The sequence below is a fragment of the Panthera uncia genome, chromosome F2 (genome assembly GCF_023721935.1).
Source record: "Panthera uncia isolate 11264 chromosome F2, Puncia_PCG_1.0, whole genome shotgun sequence".
In the NCBI taxonomy this organism is placed as follows: Eukaryota; Metazoa; Chordata; class Mammalia; order Carnivora; family Felidae; genus Panthera; species Panthera uncia.
Window position 1 is genome coordinate 37,601,322 of NC_064812.1, and position 25,199 is coordinate 37,626,520.

General features: G+C 34.6%; 2 protein-coding genes and 1 non-coding gene across 14 annotated transcripts in view; 2 read left to right on the top strand and 1 right to left on the bottom strand.

Annotated features, from left to right (window-relative positions):
* VPS13B (vacuolar protein sorting 13 homolog B) overlaps window positions 1-25,199 on the bottom strand; it is an 805,502-nt gene that overhangs the window by 452,443 nt on the left and 327,860 nt on the right. For 11 of the 12 annotated variants that reach the window (XM_049633567.1, XM_049633568.1, XM_049633569.1 and 8 more), the window contains exons 20-21: window positions 19,819-19,928; window positions 13,786-13,933 (exon numbers count right to left, since the gene is read on the bottom strand). In XM_049633567.1, the coding sequence (XP_049489524.1) occupies window positions 13,786-13,933; window positions 19,819-19,928 (258 nt within the window). Of the gene's footprint in view, window positions 1-13,785; window positions 13,934-19,818; window positions 19,929-23,015; window positions 23,637-25,199 lie in introns of those variants that run through there. The other variant, XM_049633580.1, reaches the window with a different exon arrangement.
* LOC125924802 (40S ribosomal protein S29-like) lies at window positions 118-1,375 on the top strand. Its single transcript, XM_049633588.1, has one exon. The coding sequence runs from the start codon at window positions 715-717 to the stop codon at window positions 949-951; it is 237 nt and encodes a 78-aa protein (XP_049489545.1). The 5' UTR covers window positions 118-714; the 3' UTR covers window positions 952-1,375.
* LOC125925017 (U6 spliceosomal RNA) lies at window positions 18,973-19,076 on the top strand. Its single transcript, XR_007458671.1, has one exon. It is a non-coding gene; the product is annotated as a U6 spliceosomal RNA (small nuclear RNA).

A 25,199-nucleotide genomic window follows, 5' to 3' on the forward strand; every position in this document is an offset into this window, starting at 1 on the left:
AGAAAGACAAATACCATATGATCTCATTTCTATGTGGAACTTAAAAACAAAACAAAAAACAAAAACCAAACTCATAGATACAAAGATCAGGCTGGTGGTTTCCAGAGAAAAGGGGTGGACGAAATGGGTGAAGGGTGTGTCTGAAATGGGTTAAGGGGGTGAAAAGGTACATACTTCCAGCATAAAAGAAACAAGTCATGGGGATGTAATGTACAGCATGGTGACTATAGTCAATAACACTGTATTGCATATTTGATGGTCTCTCAGAGAGTAAATATTAAAAAATTTTTCATCACAAGAAAAAATATTTTCGGTAACTATGTATAGGGATGGATATTAACTAGCCCAATTGTGACCATTTCACAGTGTACATGTGTATCGTATCACTATGCTGTAAACCTGAGATAAATGTAACATATGTCAATTATACCTCAACTTTTAAAAAGTGAACAAGTCAGATATGGTTCTTGATACACATATTCTAGACTAAGAGAAAGAAAAGAAAGAATGAAAAACTCTGGTAGGTGTTACAAGGGCAGAAAAGAGGTGCTAAGGTAGGGAATCCTGGCAGAGTGGCACAGACCTACTTGAGAAAGACTGAATAGAGGTTTCTTTACTGAAAGCATAACATTTAAACTAAGACTAGGAGTATGAAGAGTACATAGCTACAAAAAGAGCAATGAACTTTTGCCTTGTTCCATCTGAGAGAGCAAGATGGGTCACCAGGAGCTCTACTGTGGCCATCCAAGGAAATTTGGCCTGGGTTGTCATTCCTGTCCCATCTGCACAAACCGGCAAAGTCTGATGTGGAAATACTGTGTCACTATGTGCCTCCAGGGTCTCCTTCAGTATGGGAAGAATATGGGCTTCATTAAATTGGATTATGTGAGCCACCTTGAATGGGTCCTCCAAGATACCTACTGTAATGCCTATTCATTGTACATAAAATAAAAATACTTCCATTTTGAGTGTTTTAGTGTGTATGTGGGGGGTGCAGGAGCAATGAGAACAGTGGAAACAGCACATGCAAAAGATCCCAGGCAAGAAAAAGCATGGAGTGTTTGAAGAAAGAGGATCATTGTAAGAAAAAAAAAATGACAAATGATGAATGGAAGAACAGGACAGAGGCTAAATCAGGTCAAACTTTGTAGGCCATGGTAAGGAGTTTGGATTTTATCTCAAATGCAATAAGAAGTTACTGAAGTGTTTTAAGCAGGGAATAAAATCATCCAATTTAGATTTGTAATAGGATGATTCTTGCTGTCATCTGGACAATGGATTAGGGTAACTGAGAACAGATGATGAGATAATTTGGAAATGACACAAGTGAAACTATTTAGGACATCCTTACATTATTCTGTACAAGAAATTATGTGGCTCTGATTTGGGATGCAGCATATGAACAGAATGGACAGGGGAAAAAAGCCACTGAATTCAAAGTTTCATCCTTGAATAACATGGTCAATGGTGGTGGTGGGGGTGGGGTACATAGTTGTACAGATCTGACACATTAGGCTTGAGTGGTTGAGTGGCCTGTAAGATACCTAAACAGAAATGTTTAGGAGGGAGGGAGGGAGGAAGGGGAGACTGGTATAACAAAGCAACTCAGTCAAGACAATTGTAGCATAGATCATCAGTGTGAAAGAAGTGTTATTATGTAAACATGAATGGAAATACTGGCCTTTAAGGCAACTTTAAGATGATTAATATCAAACAGAGAAAAGAAAATATAAAATTATCCTGGAAGGAACTAGATAAAACAATAAGCTTCACTTTGCTTAGAGTTTATACCTTTCCTTTTAAAATGTAAACATAAAAAAATGTGAAATTTACTTTCTATCTGAATGTGTTTTTATCATTTTCTAGAACTTCCACATACCTTCCTTTTAAAAAAAAATGTTCATTTTTAAAATTTTTAAAAATGTTTTATTATCTATTTTTGAGAAAAGAGAGAGACAGAGCGTGAGTGGGGGAGGGGCAGAGACAGAGGGAGACAGAATCTGAAGCAGGCTCCAGGCTCTGAGCTGTCAGCACAGAGCCCGATGCAGGGCTTGAACCCATGGACCGCGAGATCATGACCTGAGCTAAAGTCAAACACTTGACCAACTGAGCCACCCAGGTTCCTCTAAAATGTTTATTTTTTAAATTTATTTTTGAAGAGAGAAGAAGAAAAAGAACACAGGCAGGGGAAGGACAGGGAGAGGGAGACTGAGAATCCCAAGCAGGCTCCGTGCTGTCAGGGCAGAGCCTGATGCGGGGCTTAAACTCACAAACCATGAGATCATGACCTGAGCTGAAATCTAGAGTCCGACACTTAACCAACTGAGCACCCAGGTGCCACTTTATTTAAGTCTTATAATAATACTTAAATCTGTGAGCTTTTGTTTGTATACTTATTACCATATTCTAAATGAAGAAAATCCAGGTGTATGAGGTTAGCTTGACATGGGAGTAGGAATAGGATCAAAAGCTAGATTTTTTTGGTCTCTAATCTACTGGTTTTTCCACCATACCTTCTTAACTTGATCCGTATCTTACACTGATCATTATTTTTGGCAACTTAATTTGGCAACATAAATTTAAATAACTTGAAGAAAAAGTGATTTTTACATAGTAAGACTATTTTTAAATTTCTAGAGTTTAGAGAGTATATAAAGCTTTAAGCAACTTGCCATAGAAACTGCAATAATGCCTGAGACTTTTCATCAAAATACAAACTACATTCGATACTATCACTCTTGAAAGCCCCTTGGGAAATAATGGCTTTTGGATTCTGCAAGTCAGCGTGACATGGCATGCAAAATTGCATCTCATGCTGAGCCAACCAGGAAAATATATGTCATCACCATGTGACATTCAGAATTTCATCTGGAAACTATAATCTTGTTCTGACTGCTAAAAAAGGGGGGGGGGGGAGGAAGACTGCATACAAAACAATTTGGTTGAATTTTAGCTGAATTCTTGCCAGTTCATGTAAAAACTAAAATAACTTATTTCCAAAGAACTCTGTATTCAAAAACCTTTCAATGTACTTATTAACATCACAACGTTTTCTCAAAGAACTTCAAAATTAACTGACATACTTTTGAAATCTTATGATAGTTCAAATTAATGAATCACTAGAAAAAGTTCTTTATAATGAAACAAAGTTGTAAAATTAATAAACTGTCTGAAGTAGAACATCAAAAACACTTCCTAAATCCTTTACCCCAAATGAATAAACTCTAGATAAAGAAACATGAAACCTGCTGTAGGCAGCCATCTGTCTTATGCATCCTGTAGCTTTCAAGTTTAGATTTTCTCCTGGGCTCCTAATTCATATGTGCAATACCTTCATAAACCATTTACCTCATCCTATCAAAACACAAATCTGTGAATGTGATTTAGTCTAAGTGTTATATAATCAACATTTTGTCTTTTAAACCTGTTGTGACTAATTGGAAAATGAAAAATTAGTGGACATAAACTAGAATGCCTGCCTGCCTCACAAATTATTCCCAGGAGCCATGTTTCTGCTACTCTTCCATCTTCTGGTGTAACATCTCATGCTCCTAAACACAGAAGAGGATATATGACCTAACTTGGGCTGCAACTGGGCCAATCATAGTACCTAACCTCCCGGGCCACAGTGATTAAGATGTATGCATATGATCTAAGAGAGGCCAAACAAAATCCTCCTCAGGTAGGTTTTCAACAGATACTAGACCAGATCTTTCCCTTTGATCACAGAGAATTAAGTATGTGAGTCCACAGGAACCACAGCCACGTACACTGCTAAGCCAAGAAACCTATGTTCAGTAAAAAAAAAAAAAAAAAAAAAAAAAAAAAAAAAAGTTAAACCAACAAAAAAGGCAGAATCCCGATGGTATGGAGTCTCTGTTTTGAAGTCACTCCAAAGGAAAGATCTTTGCTTTTCTTACCATTTTGGTTATGCGAATCAACAAAATACTCCTGCTTTTTAAAATTTAAAATAAATTTTAAAAGTTTCAGTCTCTTGCAACCAGAATCCTAATTTAAAAATGTGTTCTTCCCTATTAAAAGAGTCACCTATCTATTCAGAGGAAAACCAGTCAATTCTTAATAGGTGTACCTGCCCAGCCCTCACAATATCATTACACAGCCTACATCCAAAATGCCCAAGCATATCATGGAGCTTACCTCCCCATTTCACAACCTTACTTCTTCAAGAACTATCCAACCTTACTGCCTGCCTTCCTTAATTGGCTCTCACTCCTTCCATTATCACATCCACTGGTCACTGTCTCTATGACACTACCTGAACTTGCATATTTGGAGATGCTATTGATTTTATCTCCATCTCCAGAAGATTTCTTCAACTATGTTAGTCAATACTTTTCCCAGTTTAACTAGGATCCTTGGCACTCTCCCACCTGAGCCTTATAAGGAACTTCCTTCAGATAACCCTAAACTTACATGTAACAACAACCTAATATAGCAGTGAGCTCCAATAATGTAGTGTGCAAAACTGTAAGACCATCCATTGAGCTCTGGGGAAAAATATGAGAATGTCTGTTCATATTTATTTTTTTGTTGTTTTTTTTTTTTGTTTTGTTTTTGTTTTTGTTTTTGTTTTTTTTTTCGAGACAGGGAGAGACAGAGCATGAACAGGGGAGGGTCAGAGAGAGGGAGACACAGAATCTGAAACAGGCTCCAGGCTCTTTCTGTCAGCACAGGGCCCGACGTGGGGCTCGAACTCACGGAGCGCGAGATCATGACCTGAGCCGAAGTCGGCCACTTAACCGACTGAGCCACCCAGGCGCCCATATTTATTTTTATCTAAAAATGAGAAAGACACATAGTTTGTTAATATTTAGTAAATTAGGATTACATTGAGGTCCATCCCTATGTCAGAAGGCTACAGATAACACAATGCTAAATATACTGGAGGAAAATTAGACATTCAATAACAAGAAGAAATTGGCACGGGCCCTTCAATCTTTCATTGACTTTAAATTAATTGTGGCATATTACCTACATACACAAAGTTCATCAGATTTCTAAATTTTGTTCTCTACCTTTAACTAATCCTCATAATTTGTATATACATTTTCAAAAGATTCCTATATAACAGACATATCTAAACCTATGGATTAAAGATATCACTAATTTATTTTAAAAAAAGGCAACACTTTCCATTAAGTTGGAAGACTATCTTATTGATAAAAGGAAGATGGAAATCTACCACCCTTATTTCAACAAAGGCCTTTGACAAAATGGGTAGGACTGAAAAAATAAGTGTCCTCAGTGCACTAATGATGGTCTTTTCCCTCTAGGATATAATGTATCTCAGTGAGGTGGCTTTTCAATGATGTCAGCCACTAAAATCAACTATTAAAACAAGCTGAATTAAGAACTAAACCTTAAGTTTTTACAACACAGTATTAAATTTTATTTTAAGAAGTGAAGCACAATATTAGTCTCACTGGAATATTACTGATATATTGATATATTATTGATATATTAAAACTATCAGAATAAAAACATTTAAATGTTAATGAAATTATCTTTCGTGTTTTATAGTATACTAGTATAGTGATACACATATTAAAGTATATATCAATAAATGGTACACTCCAGATGCTTGCCCAAAGATTCTTGCCAAATAGGAATGCACTAAGATAAAAAGGTGAAGGCTAGTAAAGATGAACTATTTGCAACCAGGCTGTGTTCTCTGTACTTGTTTTAATTTAATCACTTACTGTTTAGTAATGCTTTTAACAAAATATGAGCCTGCTTCAGATGTGTTCATGGAAACCAAAAACAGTGCTTTTCTGGGGTTTTTTCTCCTTTGTAGTCTAAATAAAATAATTCCAATAGAATGTAGAAATTAAAAATAATTTCTCAGCATTAAAATACTTTACCTTCTAAAGTCATCTCCATTGAGAAAATTTAGTACAGTTTATATTCTACTTTCAAAGTAAAAAATGAGAGTAAAATTGGACATATTAAAAGAAATCATACCTAAATAAGTCGTCTGCTATACAAGACCTAGAGAAATTAAAAATAAGCCAAGAAGGTACAAATATGAATAATAATTACATATACTTTTCAAGAATCAAAGTTCCAAGAGGGAAAGAATTATGTGCATGCTACATAAATTGTAATATATTTTTTTAAAAAATCAATAAACCTAGTATGCTTAAAAAACTCAACACGTTTTTGGAATTAATGAACAAACACTAACTATAAAACATTCTGCCACACACACCAAGAGACACACTGAAAAAGTATAAATTACATTTTTTTATGAACTGATGATTTACTTGAGGAGTCCTCATATCAAAACTAGCAATGCAAGAAATTCAGGTATGTTGTAGTACCAAGTGAGTAGTGTAATTACCAGATATGTCTATAAAAGAATATCATCAAATGATGCATAGATATGTTATGAAACATTAAAAAAACAAAATGTTAAAAATACTCCATAGCTACAACCATCTAGACTATTATGGCTGATATAACATTATAATATGGCATCTGTTGAAATTCTTTAGGAAGATAAGCTTAGAAATAAACATATAATTCAAATACTCAATTTTATGTCAAGTTCTACAGACTGTTAATGTTTTACCTCATAAATTCTAGATTTAGAAATAAAAAATAATGGTTCTTAAAAATACAAATGGAAAAACGCAATTTAGTAAATGTATATTTTCCTTAAGTTCTCTGATTACTTTCTGGATGGTTTTTCCATTTTTTTTTTTTTTATGTACTTCATTAGATATACTTCATTTTATTCTAAACCTTATTCTATTCCAAAAGGGGAAAATATACTTTAAACCACATTTTATCCCTGAGAGAATAAAATCAATTGTATATTATGCAATGTTTTCCAATGCTTTAATATTTTCCAATGAAATTAAATACCTAATTAATCACAAAGGAATGGAATTTTATGCTAAACTACATGATTAAAGTGAGCAACTTCTAATATACATAAGTCCACAAAAAATTTACTTTGCATATATTAATACTAACTTCACCCTATAACTAGGAACATACCTACTGAACATTCAAGTTTAATCAAATTAAGGATGACTTAAACACTTTTAGATGAATAACTATATTGTATTTATTTACAACACACAATTCTTAAAATTAGAATCCAAAATACATCAGTGCCTTCAGGAGCAATTCTTACTAGCAAAACTTGGAAATCTCACCACTTAAAGCCATCCTACAAGTTACATTGCCTGTGGACAAAATGATTTAAAAAAATTTTTTTTAACTCTTTTTTTAAAAATGTTTTAAAAAAATTTTATGTATTTTTTGAGAGACCGAGAAAGAGTAAGCACAAGCAGGGGAGGGGCAGAGAGAGGGGGGATCAAGGATGCAAAGGTGACTTTGCTGACAGCTATGAGCTGGATGTGGGGCCCAAACCCACGAACCAGGAGACCACAACCCAAGACATAACCAGTGTCTGTATACTCAAATTTCTTGACAGAGTGGGGTACAGTGTGGCTGTTTCAAATCCCATTCATTTCCAAATAAGTGAAGCTCCTCAGGCCAAGTGAAATTTTTCTGCCTCTTTGTTCTTGACGAGTCTACTGTGTACCAGGCAGTTACCCACCCTCATCTTGAAATGCTGTTCAGTTATGTCATATATATGTCATATGTACACAGGTATACATGCATATGCATACACCTTTACTGCCTACTTCTCAGAATAATGCTTCTCAATCTCTCCATTGGCTCATTCTCCTTAATCTTTAAATAAATAGTTGCTCAGAATTTAATTTGGGGCTTTTTTTCTCATTTTTCTGTGTATGCTTTCCCCGGGAGATGATACACTCTGTGGTTCTGATTGTGTATGATCCATATGTCAATGACTCATAAGCCTCTATAACTCACTGTGAAAAATCTAAGCAACATCTCAGACATGACAACACTTTCACTGACACTGTCTTCTGATAGTCTCATTTAAAGGAAAATATTTTCTACTTTCTCCCAAAGCTCCAGCTTATGGTATTCCATTTTAAGTTCTGTGGCAGAGGCTGCTAAATAACCTGCAGTATCTATTCTCTTTTTTTCTCAGTTAGAGCCCAGTGTTTCGGTCATGCATGTGGGCCTTTAAAAGTACAGACTACACTCCTGAGACCCTATACAGTTCTAGATATGATCACACGAGTAGTTTCTGGCCAAGAGTATAGTAGCAAAATTGAAGTGTAGAACATCTGTATACTTTTCAAAGAGGTAAGGCAACTTATTGTTTCTCATTTCTGCTCACTAAAATGCAGATACGATATACTGTTGAAGCATCCATTGTGGACAGTTAGTCAAGTCTGGTAACAAAGGCCACCCGTAACAGAATAAAAAAGTACCTGACCCTGGAGAGCCTTAACACCTTGCGGTGTCTACCGTTAAGCTTTCACATGACAGACAAAACTCAATCTTGTTTAAACTACTGTTACTGAGAGTTTTCTGATATTTTCAGCCAAAATTAACTCAACCTTAATTATTATAACTACACTGTTTAACTCTTGCTTAGTTTAAAAATACTATATTTTCAGGGGCACCTGGGTGGTTCAGTCAGTTAAGCATCCAGCTCTTGGTTTCAGCTCAGGTCATGATCTCATAGTTCGTGGGTTCGAGCCCTGTGTCAGGCTCTGTGCCGACACCGTGGAGCCTGCTTAGGATTCTCTCTCTCCCTCTCTCTCTCTCTGCCCCTCCCCTGTTCTCTCTCTCTCAGAATAAATAAATAAACTTAAAAAAGCAATTAAATAAACATACTGTATTTTAAAATGAGGTCAGAAAAAAATGTAATTAGGGATATTTTACCTGATAACCTAAGTTCCTTGTCAAACATTCTTTAAAAAATTCTGCAGTTTTTCTCGATTTGTAATATACACAAAGTGTTTTTAAAATTTCACGATTTTCATATTTAATTCTCTTTGAGAACTAAATAAGATTAAATTTCCATATTCTTGACAAAAAATGTAAACATCTGAAACAGCATAAATTTTTTATTTTTTGAAACACATCAATGGTTGTGAGATATACTTAAAAATATGTATTAAGAAAGAAAAAATATGTCAGCAGTAGCACTTCACTTCTGAGTGTCATCCAGGAACTTAACACTGAATTAACACCCAATTAAAGAGTGGCAGAATCTTCCATGCTCATCACAGAGGTATAGGTGTTTCCCATCATATCCTTATTGGTAGCTCTGATGTAAAATTCTTCACTATTTTCATCCTATGGGACTGGGCTGAAAATTTAGAGTAATCTCTTGACAAAAAGAATGTCCTGAAGTTAGCCAGTTACATATTGCGTATTAGAGGTAAAATAGTAGATGACTAAATTTGCACAGACCTGATTTTTAGGGCTTCTTTTGCCTCTAAGAAATGAAAGGCAACTAATATTCACAGAATGACTACGATAATCTGGAACTTTGTGTGTGTGTGTGTGTGTGTGTGTGTGTGTGTGTGTGTGTGTGAGAGAGAGAGAGAGAGAGAGAGAGAGAGAGAGAGAGACAGAGAGAGACAGAGACAGAGAGAGAGAGAGAGAGACAGAGAGAGTGTGTGTGAATTTCCTACAGGTTCATTAATACACTGAAAAAATATGCTAGCTACTGAAAGTCACCAGGGTGCTACATACTTTTCAAGGGTTATTTTCCATAATCTGCTAAATAGCTTCATCAAAGCACCTCACACAGCACTGGAAAAAAATTTCCCAACTGGAATGTGAAGCACAGAGTAAAACAGTGATCAAACTGAGAAAGAGTTTTCAAAAAGGATTAAATAGTTTAACCTATTATTCTTCCTTTATAAATCAAGAAGCAATATAAATATTCATATTGAGAGATTTATTTTTTTAAGGTTTTATTCAAATTCCAGTTAACATAGAGTGTAATATTTGTTTCAGATGACAATATAGTGATTCAGTACTTCCATGAAACACCAGGTGCTCATCACAGCAAGTCCTCTCCTTAATCCCCATCACCTATTCCATCCACTGATGAATAAAGATGAGGTATGTGTATATATGTGTATACACACACACACACACACACACACACACACACACACACACACACAGAGGAATATTACTCAGCCATCAACAAGAATGAAATCTTGCCATTTGCAATGACATGGATGGAGGTATAGAGTGTAATGCTAGGCAAAATAAATCAGTCAGAGAAAGACATACACCATATGATTTCACTCATATGTGAAATCTAGAAAACAAAATAAATGACCAAACCCCCCCCCCCCCGCCCAAGAAATAGACTCTTAACTATAGAAAACTGACAGTTATCAGAGGAGAGGTGGGGGGGGGGGAATTAAATACATAATCTGGAAAAAATCTCACTAAACCATTTTTAACCTTGGATAAGTTGCCTGACCTCTTTATTAATCAATCTCCATAATTATAAAGTGAAGGGGTTAGATTGGATAATTTATTCCAAGATACATATACAATCCTGTATGATTTTTTCTAAAGATACATGCATGGCTCCCTCCTTTACCTTTACCTGCTTCAAGTATGTGGTCAAACTTTCAGTGAGACCTACTCTATCCAAATTATCATCCCCCATCAACTAAAGTTCTGAACACTTTTTTTTTTTCCATTTATGCTCTTCATTTGGCTTCATTTTGGCAAGTTTCTATTGCTATGTCTTCAAGGTTGATTTCTTTTTCAGTAATGTATACTCTATTGCTAATTCTACCCAGTTTCTCCATTCACATATATTTTTCAACTCTAGAGCTGGTCTTGATTCTTTATTATATCTTCCATTTCCCTACAAAATGTACTCATCTCTCCTTAAATACTTTAACTTAGTTACAATACCTGTTTGAATGTACAAGTATTTAATATACCTACTAATTCTATCATCTATGCCATCTCTTTATTTATACTGGCTTCTTTTTCTGGTCAAAGTTTCCTACTTCTTTGCATCTCCTTTGGCTTTTGATTGAATATGTTACACTGTGATTTTAACTTGTTACATGTCTGGATCTTCTTATATTCCTCATAATAGTGTTGGGCTTCATTTTGCCAGCACTTATTCACTGTTTTTGTTGCTTCAGAGCCTTTTTTAAACTGTTTAAAGTGAGTCGAGGGTAGCCTTTACATTTTTGATACTTTATGTCCACTATGAACACTATGGAGGCATGGCTTTTCTGGAATCCCTATTGAATGTCCTGAATAATCAGTGGGATTGCATTTTATGGACAGTAGGACCTGAATGCCTTCTAGCCCTGTGTGAGCTCTGGGAATCATTCAGACCACAGTTCCTTGGTCATCTTTCACCCAACTGTGTAGAGTCTCATCCCATGCATGCATGTCTTACTATTTATTTAGCAAATATTCAATGAGAACACTACTTTCTCTCTCTCTAGAATTGTATTCCATGATTTGCAGTCATCTCCACCTCCTAATGCTTCAGTCACTCTACCTCCCTAAACTTCAATTCAGCAAGACAGCTGAGCTCAGCTTAATATATTGCACCCTGCTCTATGGTCTGGAGCATGCCGTTAGCAAGAAAGCCAGGGCAATTCTAGGGCTTGACTGTTTTGTTTCTCTTTTACAATGAATCACAGTCCTGTACTGCATATTCTCTAATGTCTAGAAACCTTTTTTTTTCTCCCACGTATTTAGAAAAGTTTCTTATTTATAGCAGAAATATAAATCTAGTCCCTGTTATACCATCATGGTCACAAGCTAAAGGTCCATACTTATAAATTGTGGCATGATCTACTAAAATGTACATCATTAATTAACAGATGTCTTAATGTATTATTATCTTGGTGGTATTTAAGAAGTCAAATTAAAAGACCTTCTATTATTTTAACAGTGCACTTATAGTACTTTGAACTAGAGAAGTAATATATAAACATGTAAGATAAAAATAGCTAGTATTTTTTAAAAAGCTATCACTTATGGAGCATTCTGCTTTTTCAATTTTTCGTTTCCCTTACAGACATTGTCATCAACAGTTCCAAATTAATTTTCATAACATTTCCAAAACATAGGATAAACACATGTCATACCTTTTAGGGGGTTCCTAGTTTTCAAAATAGATTCTCTAGAATATTATTTAGATTTTTGTGATAATATATTGTCTTCATGTGAGACATACTTTTATCCTGGCTTGGTCTGCCCTATGTGCCTATAACACTGAAATAGTATTGTTCTGCTGTCAACACATTTCCAACCATCAAACATATGTTCTCCCTGTAGCCAACTATTTAATACTGGTTAATTGAGACTAGAGGGGGAAGATGTCTGCTTCCTGTTGAATAATCACAACGTGAAATCAAGCCCAGTGCAGGATCACCAAGCTTTGTTGGCCTTCATGTGCCAAAAATACTATATAAGCGTTGGGAATGAACTTAAGACCAAGACTAACTTAGGCTGAAACTACAAAAATAAAAACTCATTTTAACAAGAATTCAGGCATAATAAGTTAACTCTCACATTTCTCCACTGTAAAATCCAGTTGAAAAATTAAAATGTGCATTTCATAATGATGTGAATATACTTAACACTAACTGAACTATACAATTTAAAGGTTAAGATAGTAAGAGTAAAAAGAAGATGTGTAAAAGGCTATGAATTCATTTACCAAATTCATTACAGTTTATGATGCAATATAAATAATGAGTGAAACAGTGGTAACTTCATTTAGAAGTGGATACAAAGGATCATAGAACTTTTTTCAAGAGAGCACAGACGCACAAGTGGAAGACGGGCAGAGAGAGAGAGGGAAAGAAAGAATCCCATAGGCTCCATGCTACCATCAAAGAGCCAAACACAGGGCTCAATCTCACAAATCATGAGATCATGATCTCAGCTGAAATCAAAAATAATCAACTGAGCCACCCAGGGACCCCTCATAAAACATTTTTTAAATTAAAACTCAAACAGGAACAGTGTACTCTAATTAAAAATAGAACAGAAACTTTTGAAACTTAATTCTATGCAAAGAAAATGGTTACCACACAGCATTCTCAAGACAGCACCAAGGTTTCCAGAGAAGCAAAAATGGTGGGCATTCAAGAAGGAAGATACATAAACAATCTATGATCATAGTTCATATATAGTCTATGTCATGTAATTTAAATTATAAATGCAATGATAAAGTGTTTTGTTACACAAATGGAAATTTACAATTGTCTTATGGAAGAATATTTATGTTCTGTATTTGCATAGATGATCTAGCTGAGAAAATGAGAGAAGGGAGAGGTAGAAAATTGAGATATATTGTGTTTTGCAAGAATTCACCTTAAGAAAGAACATACTATCAGGAGACAATTTTCTATTCGTCTCTAGTGTTTTTGAATGTCTTGAAAGTGGAAGCAGTGAGTGCCTTTGTTCCCAATTGTCCTTTCAAGGATATTTGCATAGCATTCAGCCTCAAAAGGCAGAAATACTGTCCTTTTGAGCAAAGGGCAAGTTTGCTTACACCCTTGCAAGATACAAATAGTGTCTCCCTCTAGAGAAAATGGCAGACATGCTTTCTACCCATTAGAAAAGATGCAGATTCCCTAAATTGAGGGTTCCTCTTCTGTAACATAATCCATTGACTATAGGTATCATCTGAACTTCTTGGTGCCACCTTGTGGCAATTAGGATTAGGACAGTGACACAAGAAAAAGGTAATACTCTAGTTACTGCTAATACTGTAAGATAATAGTCTTTTGTCTCCATTCTAGGAGTCTCATGTCCAGAATTCATGAAATTGTGGCCCAGATAACTTGGTATCTTATTAGCTCAGAGATAGGGTAAAATCACAGACCTTTTAGAATTTGTGACACATACCTGTTATTGTTTTTGTTTTTATAGGGCTGCTGGCATATTCAGAGGCCTGATATGACTGTTGCCTTGCCAGGGGTGCACTTCCAACTGACACCTCATCCTCTTTCCTTCTGCTAATTGGCACAACAAGAGGAACAGCTACCACAGGCTGCTGGAGAGAGGCAAAAAAACACTGAAATTATTTACTATTTCTGAAGCAGTGAAGGTTAAACATGGTAACACTGAGGAAAGTCCTTCATAAATGGTGTTGAAGCTTTGCTATTTTAAATTAATCAATGTGTCCCTCCCTCAGTACCTCCCTCTCTCTTCATATCTGTCTCTCTTATACACACAAAATAACACAGAGACACTTCACAATTTCAATGTAAAATTACAATTCTATGTGAAAAAATAAGATAGCTTGGAAATAAATGGAAGTTAAAATAAATTTCGGTAAAAAGCATAAAGATAATATGTCAAAGGCAAATCAAAACTATAACTTTGAGAATTATAATTAGTAGGGGAAAAAAGTTACCCTCGACAAATATTTTTAGGTATATCTATAAAGTGATTAATTATATGTTACAGTTCAACTTAAAAAAGAATTGCTGAAAATTTCTACGTTTTATCTGTCAAAGTGATACCCACAGCATATTTAGAAAACACAGAAAAGTATCTGTAGCTAGAGAAAGCTGGAAAACATTATGATCCTATATTGAATGCATGAGTGCTGAATTGGACAATAAAGCAGCTGTTTCATCTTTATTCAGTGAAATAAAGTCTGATGTTACTGCTGATGACGCCCAATACAATCTTGTCAGATTTTTGGCAAAAAAGAAAAAAAAGGTATTTTTTAAGTTTGCTGCAGGATCAAAGATCAATGTTGAACTGGGTGGAAAACAATCATCCAATGTTGGGTTTTAGCCACAAATTGAGAAGGAAATTGCAGCTTGGGAAACAACAGATGATAACTGTAATACAGCTGCATCAGACGGTAAATCTGGAGGGGCTGGTCAGGCTGCAGTGCAGTCTAGTGTTACTCTCAACAGCACAACAATCATACTTTTAAAAGATCCAACTTTATGTCCCACCCAACCTATATTACTTATTTAATATTACTTTTAATGTGAGTAAATATTCCAATCAGAACACAAGTACATTATCTATATATTACAATCAATCAAGTTATGAAATATAGGGAAAAGGCAAATTATTTTAAAAGTTGCTACTTAAGCTAAGTAAAAGGACAAGAAAGGTGAAAATGAGAAAATGGAAAGATAAATATGAGCTGCTTTCATATTATTTAGTAAAACTGATAATATTTGTACAAACCTAATTAGGAAATAGTATCTTAAGACCAAGATGAGAAAAGTTCAACATACCCTTAAGTTTTAATGCATTTAAAATTACTCAACTATAAAATATGGGAGTTCCTTTTAGGTGGTAGTATTTACTGATTCCATAATCCCTTGAATATCTTGGCCATCATTTATAAACCTGGAATATGACTAAGTATTCCAAAAGATTACACCCATGTTCAGATTCAAATTAATATATTAGAGAAAAATTATGTTAAGCATAGGGTGATATTTAATTCAAGCTAAAATAGCTGAAAGATGAGATTCATGAAAGCCATAATATTGGTAATATCCAACAACAAACAAAAAAATCATTCTTTTGGGTGACTCAAACTGGGTCATTTTCACATAGGCAAAGAGACATTAAAAGCCCTAAGAAAAACCCTTCCTAACAAGACAGCAAGACTCTGATATGTCCTCTATGCAACTGTATTCCAAATATCTACAATGATATCCAAAAGACCCTCCATAAATATTTCCTGAATGATTGCTAATGTACACACTATATGTCAGGCAATACTGACTGACAGAGTATCCAGTATTTTAGTATTTCAAAATATCAAAATAAACTATTTTTAGCAAACTCCGATTGTTCTACTAATATTCTTCTACCTTTTGGTACTGGATATTTCCTCAAATATTAGTTGTATCCCAGCCCCAGATTTATCCTACCCTTGCAGTATCAATATTCCATGATCCGAAAATACCTAAAATCTTCTGTTGTTTTTCCTGTAAAATTCCATTAATTTAATAAATGTAAAAAAAAACACCCAGGAAATTATTAAGAATAAAATAACATACACATTCCATTATATCCAATAATTACTGTCTGTTAAAATTTTTATCATATTTCCTTGTTTTTTAGAGACGAGCAAAATATTGCAGGTAAAGCTAAAATACCCTCCAATTGTGAACCAACTACCCATTCCTCCCAGAATCAACCACTATTATGATCCTCATATAAACCTTGAAATGTTTTACACCTATCCCTATTCACACACACTCATATGTATACACCATTTACTTATTTATTTACTTATTTATTTATTTATTTATTTGGGTAGTTTTGGAGAAATATACATTAATGCTTTCATATTGCATATTTCCTTTGAAATTTGGTTTTTGCATTAAATACAATTTTGAGACATCCATATTAAGACCTATTGTATAATTTCTACTAATAAATTATCATATTGTGTGAATATGTTGTGTTTTATTTATCCACTTCCTTAGAGACGGTCATTCAGGTTGTCTCCAGTCTTGTACTACTGCAATGAATACTGCAAGAAAGGCTTATACACAACTCTTCAGGGTCCTTAGGATCTTTTGTTAAGACCACAGTTTTATCCAAAAGTGCAATTTGGGGGTTACAGGCTATGCTTATTTTCAATTTACTAGATACTGCCAATTCATCAATTTTCACTCATAACATTACTATGTGAGTTTATCCATTTTCTCTGTTTTTCTCACTACTAAATATTGGCATTTTTTCACCCAACAGAGTTTTAAAAGTGAAGATGAGTAGCCATGAGTTGGTAATTATTAAACCTAGCTGATAAGGTCATAGGGATCAATTACACTATTCTTTCAATTTCCTATGTTAAAAAAAATGTAAGACTAAAATAGTACCTAAGAATATGATGAATTGTAGTAAAGTATTAATACTATGAAGTACTAGCGAAAATGTAAACTGTAATTCTGGAAGCTATGTGGCAATATAACAAAGGTTTCAAAATATGCTGATATACATGGCTTTAAACACTAATTACTTCCCCAAAATATATTCTAAGTGAATACTTAAAGAAAAACATAAAGATTTAGCTATGAACGTATTTATACCAGTATTCTTCATAACTCTGAATGAATAGGATTATGGGTATTTATTAGTTTTTCTTTTAAATAAAACTATTGTTTTTGAACTTTCAAAAACATGTTTTTAAATATATATTTACATTTAATTTCAAACTGTTATGAAACAGTATAATCAAAATAAAATTATATGAAAATCTTAAGGTGCTTGGTATCTGGAGTGCCTGGGTGGCTCAGTCAGTTTAGCATCCGACTTCAGTTCTGGTCACGATCTCACAGTTTGTGAGTTGGAGCCCTGCATCAGGCTCTGTGCTGACAGCTCTGGAGCCTAGAGCCGACTTCATATTCTATGTCTCCATCTAGCTCTGCCCCTTCCCCGCTCATGCTCTGTCTGTCTCTCTCTCTCTCTCTCTCTCTCAAAAATAAACATTAAAAAAAATTAAAAATAAATAAAGGTGCTTGGTATCAATCAAATGAATTTTTAATTTACCTCAGTTGCTAGAACATTATCTGACCTTCAGGTATAGCTCTAGTGAACTGGACCTAATTACCATCACTTATAAAGTAACCAACGAAGAATTTATAATGGGATGTTATTCAGTCATAAAAAAGAAGGACATCTTGTCATTTGTGACAACATGGATGGACCTAATAAGGCAATTAGGCTAAGTGAAATAATTAAGAGAAAGAAAAATACCATATGATTTCACTTATATTATGTGGTATCTAAAACAAACAAACAACAACAACAAAAAACTCATGGGGGCAGTGGGGATGAATGAGTGACAGGGATCAAAAGGTACAAACTTCCACTTATGAAAGAAATAGGTCATGAGATGTAATGTACAACAATGTGACTATAGTTAATAGTACCATATTGTGTATTTAAAAGTTGCTAAAAGAGTAATCTTGAAAGTTCTCATAACAAGGAAAAAAATATGCAACTGTGTGTTGTGATGGATGTCAGCCAAACTTATGGTGAAAATTTCACAGCATATACAAATATCAAATCATTACCAGTAACTATCATCAACAATCATCACCTGAAAACTAATATGTCAACTGTATCGCAAAAATAATTTACAATTAAAATATTTCTCACATTCTCCCTGACATTAGTTTCATTGACTATTGAGGTGAATTTCTATGCAATTGCTGGTTAAAGCAGATACATTAGAGGCTATCTTAGATAGTTCTATTTTACTTGCCTATTTTCCCTCATAGTGCCTAGATGTTTGTTCTGAGTGTCTAATACTAAGAATTGTGTAGTAATTTTTATTACCTCTGTATTTCTTCTTTAGTTTAATTCAACATTCTGTTAGAGTAAACTTTCTAAAATTCAAAACTCTTTTTTTCTAATGTTTCTTTATTTTTCAGAGAGAGAAAGGCAGAGAGAGAATGAGCTGGGGAGGGGCAGAGAGCGGGGGAGAGAGAATCCCAAGCAGGCTCCGTGTTGTCAGAACAGAGCTCGATGTGGAGTTCAATTTCATGAACTGTGATGTCATGACCTAAGATGAAATCAAGAGTCAGACGCTTAACTGACTGAGCCACCCAGATGCTTCTCAAATTTCTTTATATCAGTTTCCTATAGTTTCTCTTTACCCTTCAGGATAAAGTCTCAAACACCTCGAATTACAAAAAAAAACAAATCTTTTATGAACTGGGTGCCAATTCTTAACAGTCTCTTATACTTGGCTCTATGATAAAACCACTAAAGGTCACTTTTTTATCAAGTTAATCGCCCCCCACCCAACCTCTGGTTACTCTCACAGCTCGTGGATTTGATCCCCACATCTGGCTCTGTGCTGACAGCACAGACCCTGCTTGGGATTCTCTCTCTTTTCCCCTCTCTCTCTGCCCCTCTCCTGCACTCTCTCTCTCTCTCTCAAAAATAAATAAACATTAAAAAAAAAAAAAAAAAAAAAAAAGATGCTCCTTGAGCCATGGATTGTACTATTCAGGTAATTTTTTTTTGTTGTATTGTGTAATTATAAAATTGTGTATTTTTCTATCAACTGGTTTTTAAGTTTGGAAAAAAGGTACAGTGCTCACTTTGGCAGCACATATACTAAAACTGGAACAATACAGAGAGTAGAATGGCCCTTGCACAAGGATAACAGGCAAATTCATGAAGTGTTCCATATTTTAAAAAAAAAGATGCAAAGCTATTCCAATTAGAATATTACAAAATTACAATTAAGTCTAATGGGAAAATGCAATATAGCATAAATTTGGCCTGAAAAAATATTTAGTTCTGCCATTTACTACGTGTGACAATAGGGAAATAAATCTCAATTAGCATCAATTTCTTCATCTTTAAAATGGGAATAAACTCTGTCAGAATTACATTTAAGAATCATGACACAGAGAATATATTTAAGCATTTCAGAAAATACAATTAGCTGTTTTATACTTTGTAATTTATACTCTTTTAAACAAGTGCATATCCCAACTCTTTTGCACCAACCATCCCGATCCAAGGGTTGGGCACCCAATGAATGCTTGTTGAATAAACCTAAAGATGTAGAAGAAATACAGTGATAATGAAAATTAAAGCTATTAGTATGCAATTCTTATGTATCAGACACTCAGAACAAACATCTAGGCACTATGAGAGAAAATAGGCCACTAAAGCAGGACTACCTGAACTATTGTCTAACGTATCTGCTTTATAAGCAATTGCATAGAAATCCACCTCAGTAATCAATGAAACTCCACTTTGAGCTGGAGTTTCCAGTCTAGAAGTGAAGGAGTAAAACTGCTTGAAAGGGGAAGAGTGGAAGACAGAGGAATTAAAAAAAATCAACACAGACAATATAGACCTTTAACAAATGACTGAGAAAACAGAAAACGTTATTCATTAAGAGAATAAATTATAAAAATTTCTCACCTGCTGCATATGTCTACTGGTTCGTTTCTGAGGCTGATAAATGAGCCAGGTATATAAGACTGGGTCAATATTAACTGCTAGTCCTTGTACACTACAAAGGAGTACGGCACCTAAAAATCAAGATTTTAAAATTATTTTAATTCCTCATAAAAATAATAAGCTTTATATCACTTCACACCAAGTAGGATAACTAACAAAATTAACAGGTGCATACAAAGATGTGGAGGATTCAAGACGTCATATACCGCTGGTTGGAACATAAAATGGTGCAAATACATTCAAAAACACTTTGGCATTTCCTCAGGAAGCAAATATACCGTCACAATATGACCTAACAATTTTATTCCTGCGTATGTACAAAGAGAACTAAAATCATATGTTCACTCAAAAATTTGTAGCTAAATTTCCAAAACAGTAATCATAATAGCCAGAAAGTGGGAATGACACAAATGTCCATGAATTGCTAAATGGATATACAAAATGTCGTATAGCCATATAATGGAAAATTATTTTTGCACAACAAGGAATAAAGTACTGATTCATGCTACACTACCTTGAAAACGTGCTAAGAAGTCAGTCATAGAAAACCACATACTGTAGGATTCTACTTACATGAAATGGCTAAAACAGGCAAAACCATAGAGAAAAAAGGTAATTTGTGTATGCCAGTGCCTGGGAGGAGGAAAGAATGGAAAAGAACTGCTAATAGATATGTGCTTCTTTGGGGAGTGATGAAAATGTTCCAGAATTAGAAAATGGTGATTGTTGCACAACTTTGCAAATATACTAAAAACCATTAAATTATGTACTTTAACATAGTGATTTTTATAGAATATGAATTGTACCTCATTAAAAGTGAATCTGTCTTTAATAAGAAGAAGCTTTATTTATTAGCAAAGAGCAATTTCTATATTGGTCATGAGAACAGAATATTATCTCCCTTTTTGTTTATATCACAAATTTAATTCATGATGTTAAAGGAAGGATTATTATAACCACTCAATAAATCACTGCAAATTACAAAGTTAAACGTTCAGAAGCAAGAGAGAGATCTGCCTAGATGAATCACAGGCTAACATTCTGACATAAAACACAAAGCTGAAGTGTAACAAGTTGCAATTCCATCCTAGTCAAGTATTTTACTAAAATACTCAAGTATTTTAGTCTCTCTGATAAAAAGAAACACAAGGATTTAACTAAAGTATAACATCCCATTCTTATCTGCAGATTATGTGCATCCATAAATACATTTTTGTATTTGCAAATGCATTTTTTGGTAAAATATTATTAGCTCCACTGAAATATATGGAATGTCAAGTAAGGAGTATTTGTCACTTTTGCTCTCAACTACACTCCAGTATCTAGAAAAGTAATTGCCACATGGTAGGGGTAAAGAGTCATAGTACATGATACATGAGTTCTCAACTTAGGTTGTTCTATATTGTTCTATATTCAACTATATTCTATATTTCTATATTCTATATATTCTATATAAGTTCTATATTCAACTATATGTTCTATGTTCAACTTGTTCTATAATTTTGCAGGTTATCTAAACCACACAGTAACTATTATTACCAAGGTCTATGAAAAGTGAGCCACACAGACACAGAGATAGAATGATGGAGGAGAGCACACAAGAGAAATATCCTTCCTTTTTAAACATTTACACAGGGGCGTCTGAGTGCCTCAGTCAATTGAGCATCCGACTTCGGCTCATGTCACGTCATCACAGTTTGTGGGTTTGAGCCCCATGTCGGGCTCCAGCTCAGAGCCTGGAGTTGCTTCAGATTCTGTGCCTCCCTCTCCTCTGCCCCACCCCCCCACTCACGCTCGCTCTCTCTTTCTCTCTCTCTCAAAAATAAATAAATGTTAAAAAAAAAAAAAAGCAAATGTTTTTAAAAATTTTTTTTTAAATAAAACTTTTACACAGAATTTTCAAACAAGCAAAAATTGCCAGGTGTTCTCCCAGGGACCCAGAATCAGTGTAGATTCCAAAGCAGCATTCTGAGACCACAGCAATTCCATCCACTTCCATGTACGAATGCATGTGCTGCTGAGCAATAATTTGCTTAAATACACATCAGGAAGGAATGATGATGTGAAACTAAATACAAAATGATTGCAAAAGGGAAGTCATAAATGAAGTCAAATAGAAAATATAATTTAATATATGTATTTTTCCTGTAACACAATGCATAAAAATTGTTTATTAAAACCTTTTCAAGAAATTAACTGTATACATTTCAATAGAGTTTTAAAATTTTAATTCAATAATTCAAGAATATTTAAATTCAAGAATATATCATTCAATCTTAAAAGTTAAAAGACGTTTCTAACTTCCAAATAAAGAAATGAAATTAGTTAGATTTGAATTATATGGACTATTTCCTATCACATAAGCCCACTGTAATTTGTTTTATAATTAAAATCATATAAATATTAAAGACACCACAAATAATATATGCTTAACAATAAAGAAATGTGTTCCACACACAGACACACAGCACTTGCAACAATAAAGAAAAATATGGGATCCAGGAGACAAAAGGATCCAACGCAGGAGAAAAGTGACAGGAATCCCCAAAATGACAACAGTGAAGTAGTAACAGGTACATGGAAAATGTAGTAACAATAAAACACAGTATTAAATACAGGGAAAACAAATGTTATAAAGGAAATGATAACTAGTCAGTATACAATAAAGTGTACCACGAATTATATTTATAGACAGAAGCATGTAAATTCTAAAAAAACCCAGATGCATTAATTAATCAAACTTGATATAACAATATTGAGAGTATGATAGGAGGAGAGAGTGAAAGTTGGCCAAATATAATTTTCAACTGTAAGGCATTAATAAATTATACTCTTAAGTAAACAATCAAGAAAGAGCAAGAAAAGTTATGTTATTTAAAAAATATGGATAGGCGCCTGGATGGCTCAGTCAGTTGGGCGTCTGACTTCGGCTCAGGTCATGATCTCACGGTTTGTGAGTTCAAGCCCCGCGTCGGGCTCTGTGCTGACAGCTCAGAGCCTGGAGCCTGCTTCGGATTCTATGTCTCTATGTCTCTATGTCTGTCTCTGTCTCTGTCTCTCTCTCTCTCTCTCTCTCTCTGCCCCTCCCCTGCTTGTGCTCTCTGTCTCTCAAAAATGAATAAATGTAAAATAAACAAAAATAAAATAAACAAAATAAAATAAAACTAAAATATATGGGAACACCAAAACAATTATTGAAAAGATCTGAGATGTGTTACCTCTTGAAAAGGGAACATTAAAAAAAAAAAAAAAAAAAAAGCAGTTGCCATGAGGGAGGATATAAATGGGATTCTCAAACTGGGGTCAAGAGAAAAGAGAGGTAGATGATGAGCCTTATATTTTCTTGCTGAAAAATGTCCCTCTAGCCATTAATTAGCCATTAACAGAATCAAGTATTCTGTCTGAAAAGTCTCCAATTCACTGTCATATAACTGCCACAAATTATGATCTGGGAATGGTTTTATTAACAAAAAATCACAACTGACTCTGTGAGACAGAGTCAGAAAAATCAACAAACAACTGATTTAGACTTTCAAGCACTGGAGATATTAGAATATAGAAAAAAAAGCACCTATGTATAAAATGTTTAAAATGCAAAAGTATGGTATCATACAGAGTATCAGGAAAGAACATATTTAAAGAAAAAAATGGAAACTATGAAAGTGACATATTTAATTGTTGATGTAAAAAACTCATTAGGCAGGTTCAACAGCCGATTAGATATAGTTGAAGAGAAAAACAGTGAAGTGGAAGAAGTACCTGAAATCATTAGAATGCATCTGAAAGACAAAAAGGAAAGAAGATTATTAAAATGAGGTGACGAGATATGAGGACTTAAGAAGACCAAATATATGTCTAATCAGATTCCATGTGGAGATACTAAAAAGGGGGGAAGAGGCAATATTGTTAAACAGATGGTGCCTGAGAATTTTACAGAATTGATGAAAGATAGTTAAGCCTAAAACCCAAGAAGAAGTCCAAGAAAACCAAAATGTATAATTAAAACAAAATGTAATTTAAGACTACAATCAGGTATCACCTCACGCTTGTCAGAATGACTATAATTAACAACACAAGAAATAACAGGTGTTGGCAAGGATGCAGAGAAAGAGGAATCCTCTTGCACTACTGGTGGAAATGTAAACTGGTGCAGGCACTCTGGAAAACAGTATGGAAGTTCCTCAAAAAGTTAAAAATAGAAGTACCAGGCAACAGGGTGCCTGAGTGGCTCAGTCAGTTAAGAGTCTGACTTCAGCTCAAGTCATTATCTTGCAGTCGGTGAGATGCAGCCCCACATCAGGCTCTGTGCTGACAGCTTGGAGCCTGGAGCCTATTCAGATTCTGCATCTTCTATCTCTGCCCCTCTTCTGCTCACTCTTTCTCTCTCTCTCAAAATTAAATAAACATTAAAAAAATTTTTTTGAATAGAAGTACCCTACAATCCAGCAATTACACTAGGTATTTACCCTAAGAATACAAAAAAACTAATTCGAAGGGATATATGCACCCTGATGCTATCTACAATAGCCAAATTACGGACACAACCCAAGTGTCCATGGACTGATAAATGGATATAGAAGATGTGGTATATACATATATAATGCAATATTAGTCATAAAAGGAATGAAATCTTACCATTTGCAATGACACAGGTGCAGCTAGAGAGCATTATGCTAAGGGAAACACATCAGAGAAAGACAAATACCATATGATTTCACTCACATAAGAAATTTAAGAAGCAAAACAAACAAGCATAGGAAAAGAGAGAGAGAGAGAGAGAGAGAGAGAGAAACCAAGAAATAGACTCTTAACTATACAGAACAAACTGATGGCCACCAGAGGTGGGTGGGGGATGGGTGATATAGGTGATCAGGAATAAGGAGTGCACTTGTCATGAGCACCAGGTGTTGTATGGAAGTGTTGAAACACTAAAGTGTACACCTGAAACCAATATTACACTGTATGTTAGCTGGAAATTAAATAAAAACTTAAACAAATGAAAATAAACACATTTAATTAAGCAGATTGGAAAGAAGGTGCCAACACTGAAGGGAAAAGAAGATTAAAAATATTCCAAACAACAAGAATGATCACCTGGGGAATAAAAACACAAACAAATTGGTGCCCCTAGGAGGCTCAGACAGTTAAGTATCTGATTTTGGCTCAGGTCATGATCTCACGGTTAGTGAGTTCGAACCCCATGTGGGGCTCTGTGCTGACAGCTAAGAGCCTGGAGCCTGCTTCAGATTTGTCTCCCTCTCTTTGCCCCTCCCCAGCTAACTCGTGCTAGCTCGCTCTCTCTCTCTCTTTCCTTCAAAAATACATAGACATTTAAAAAAGTT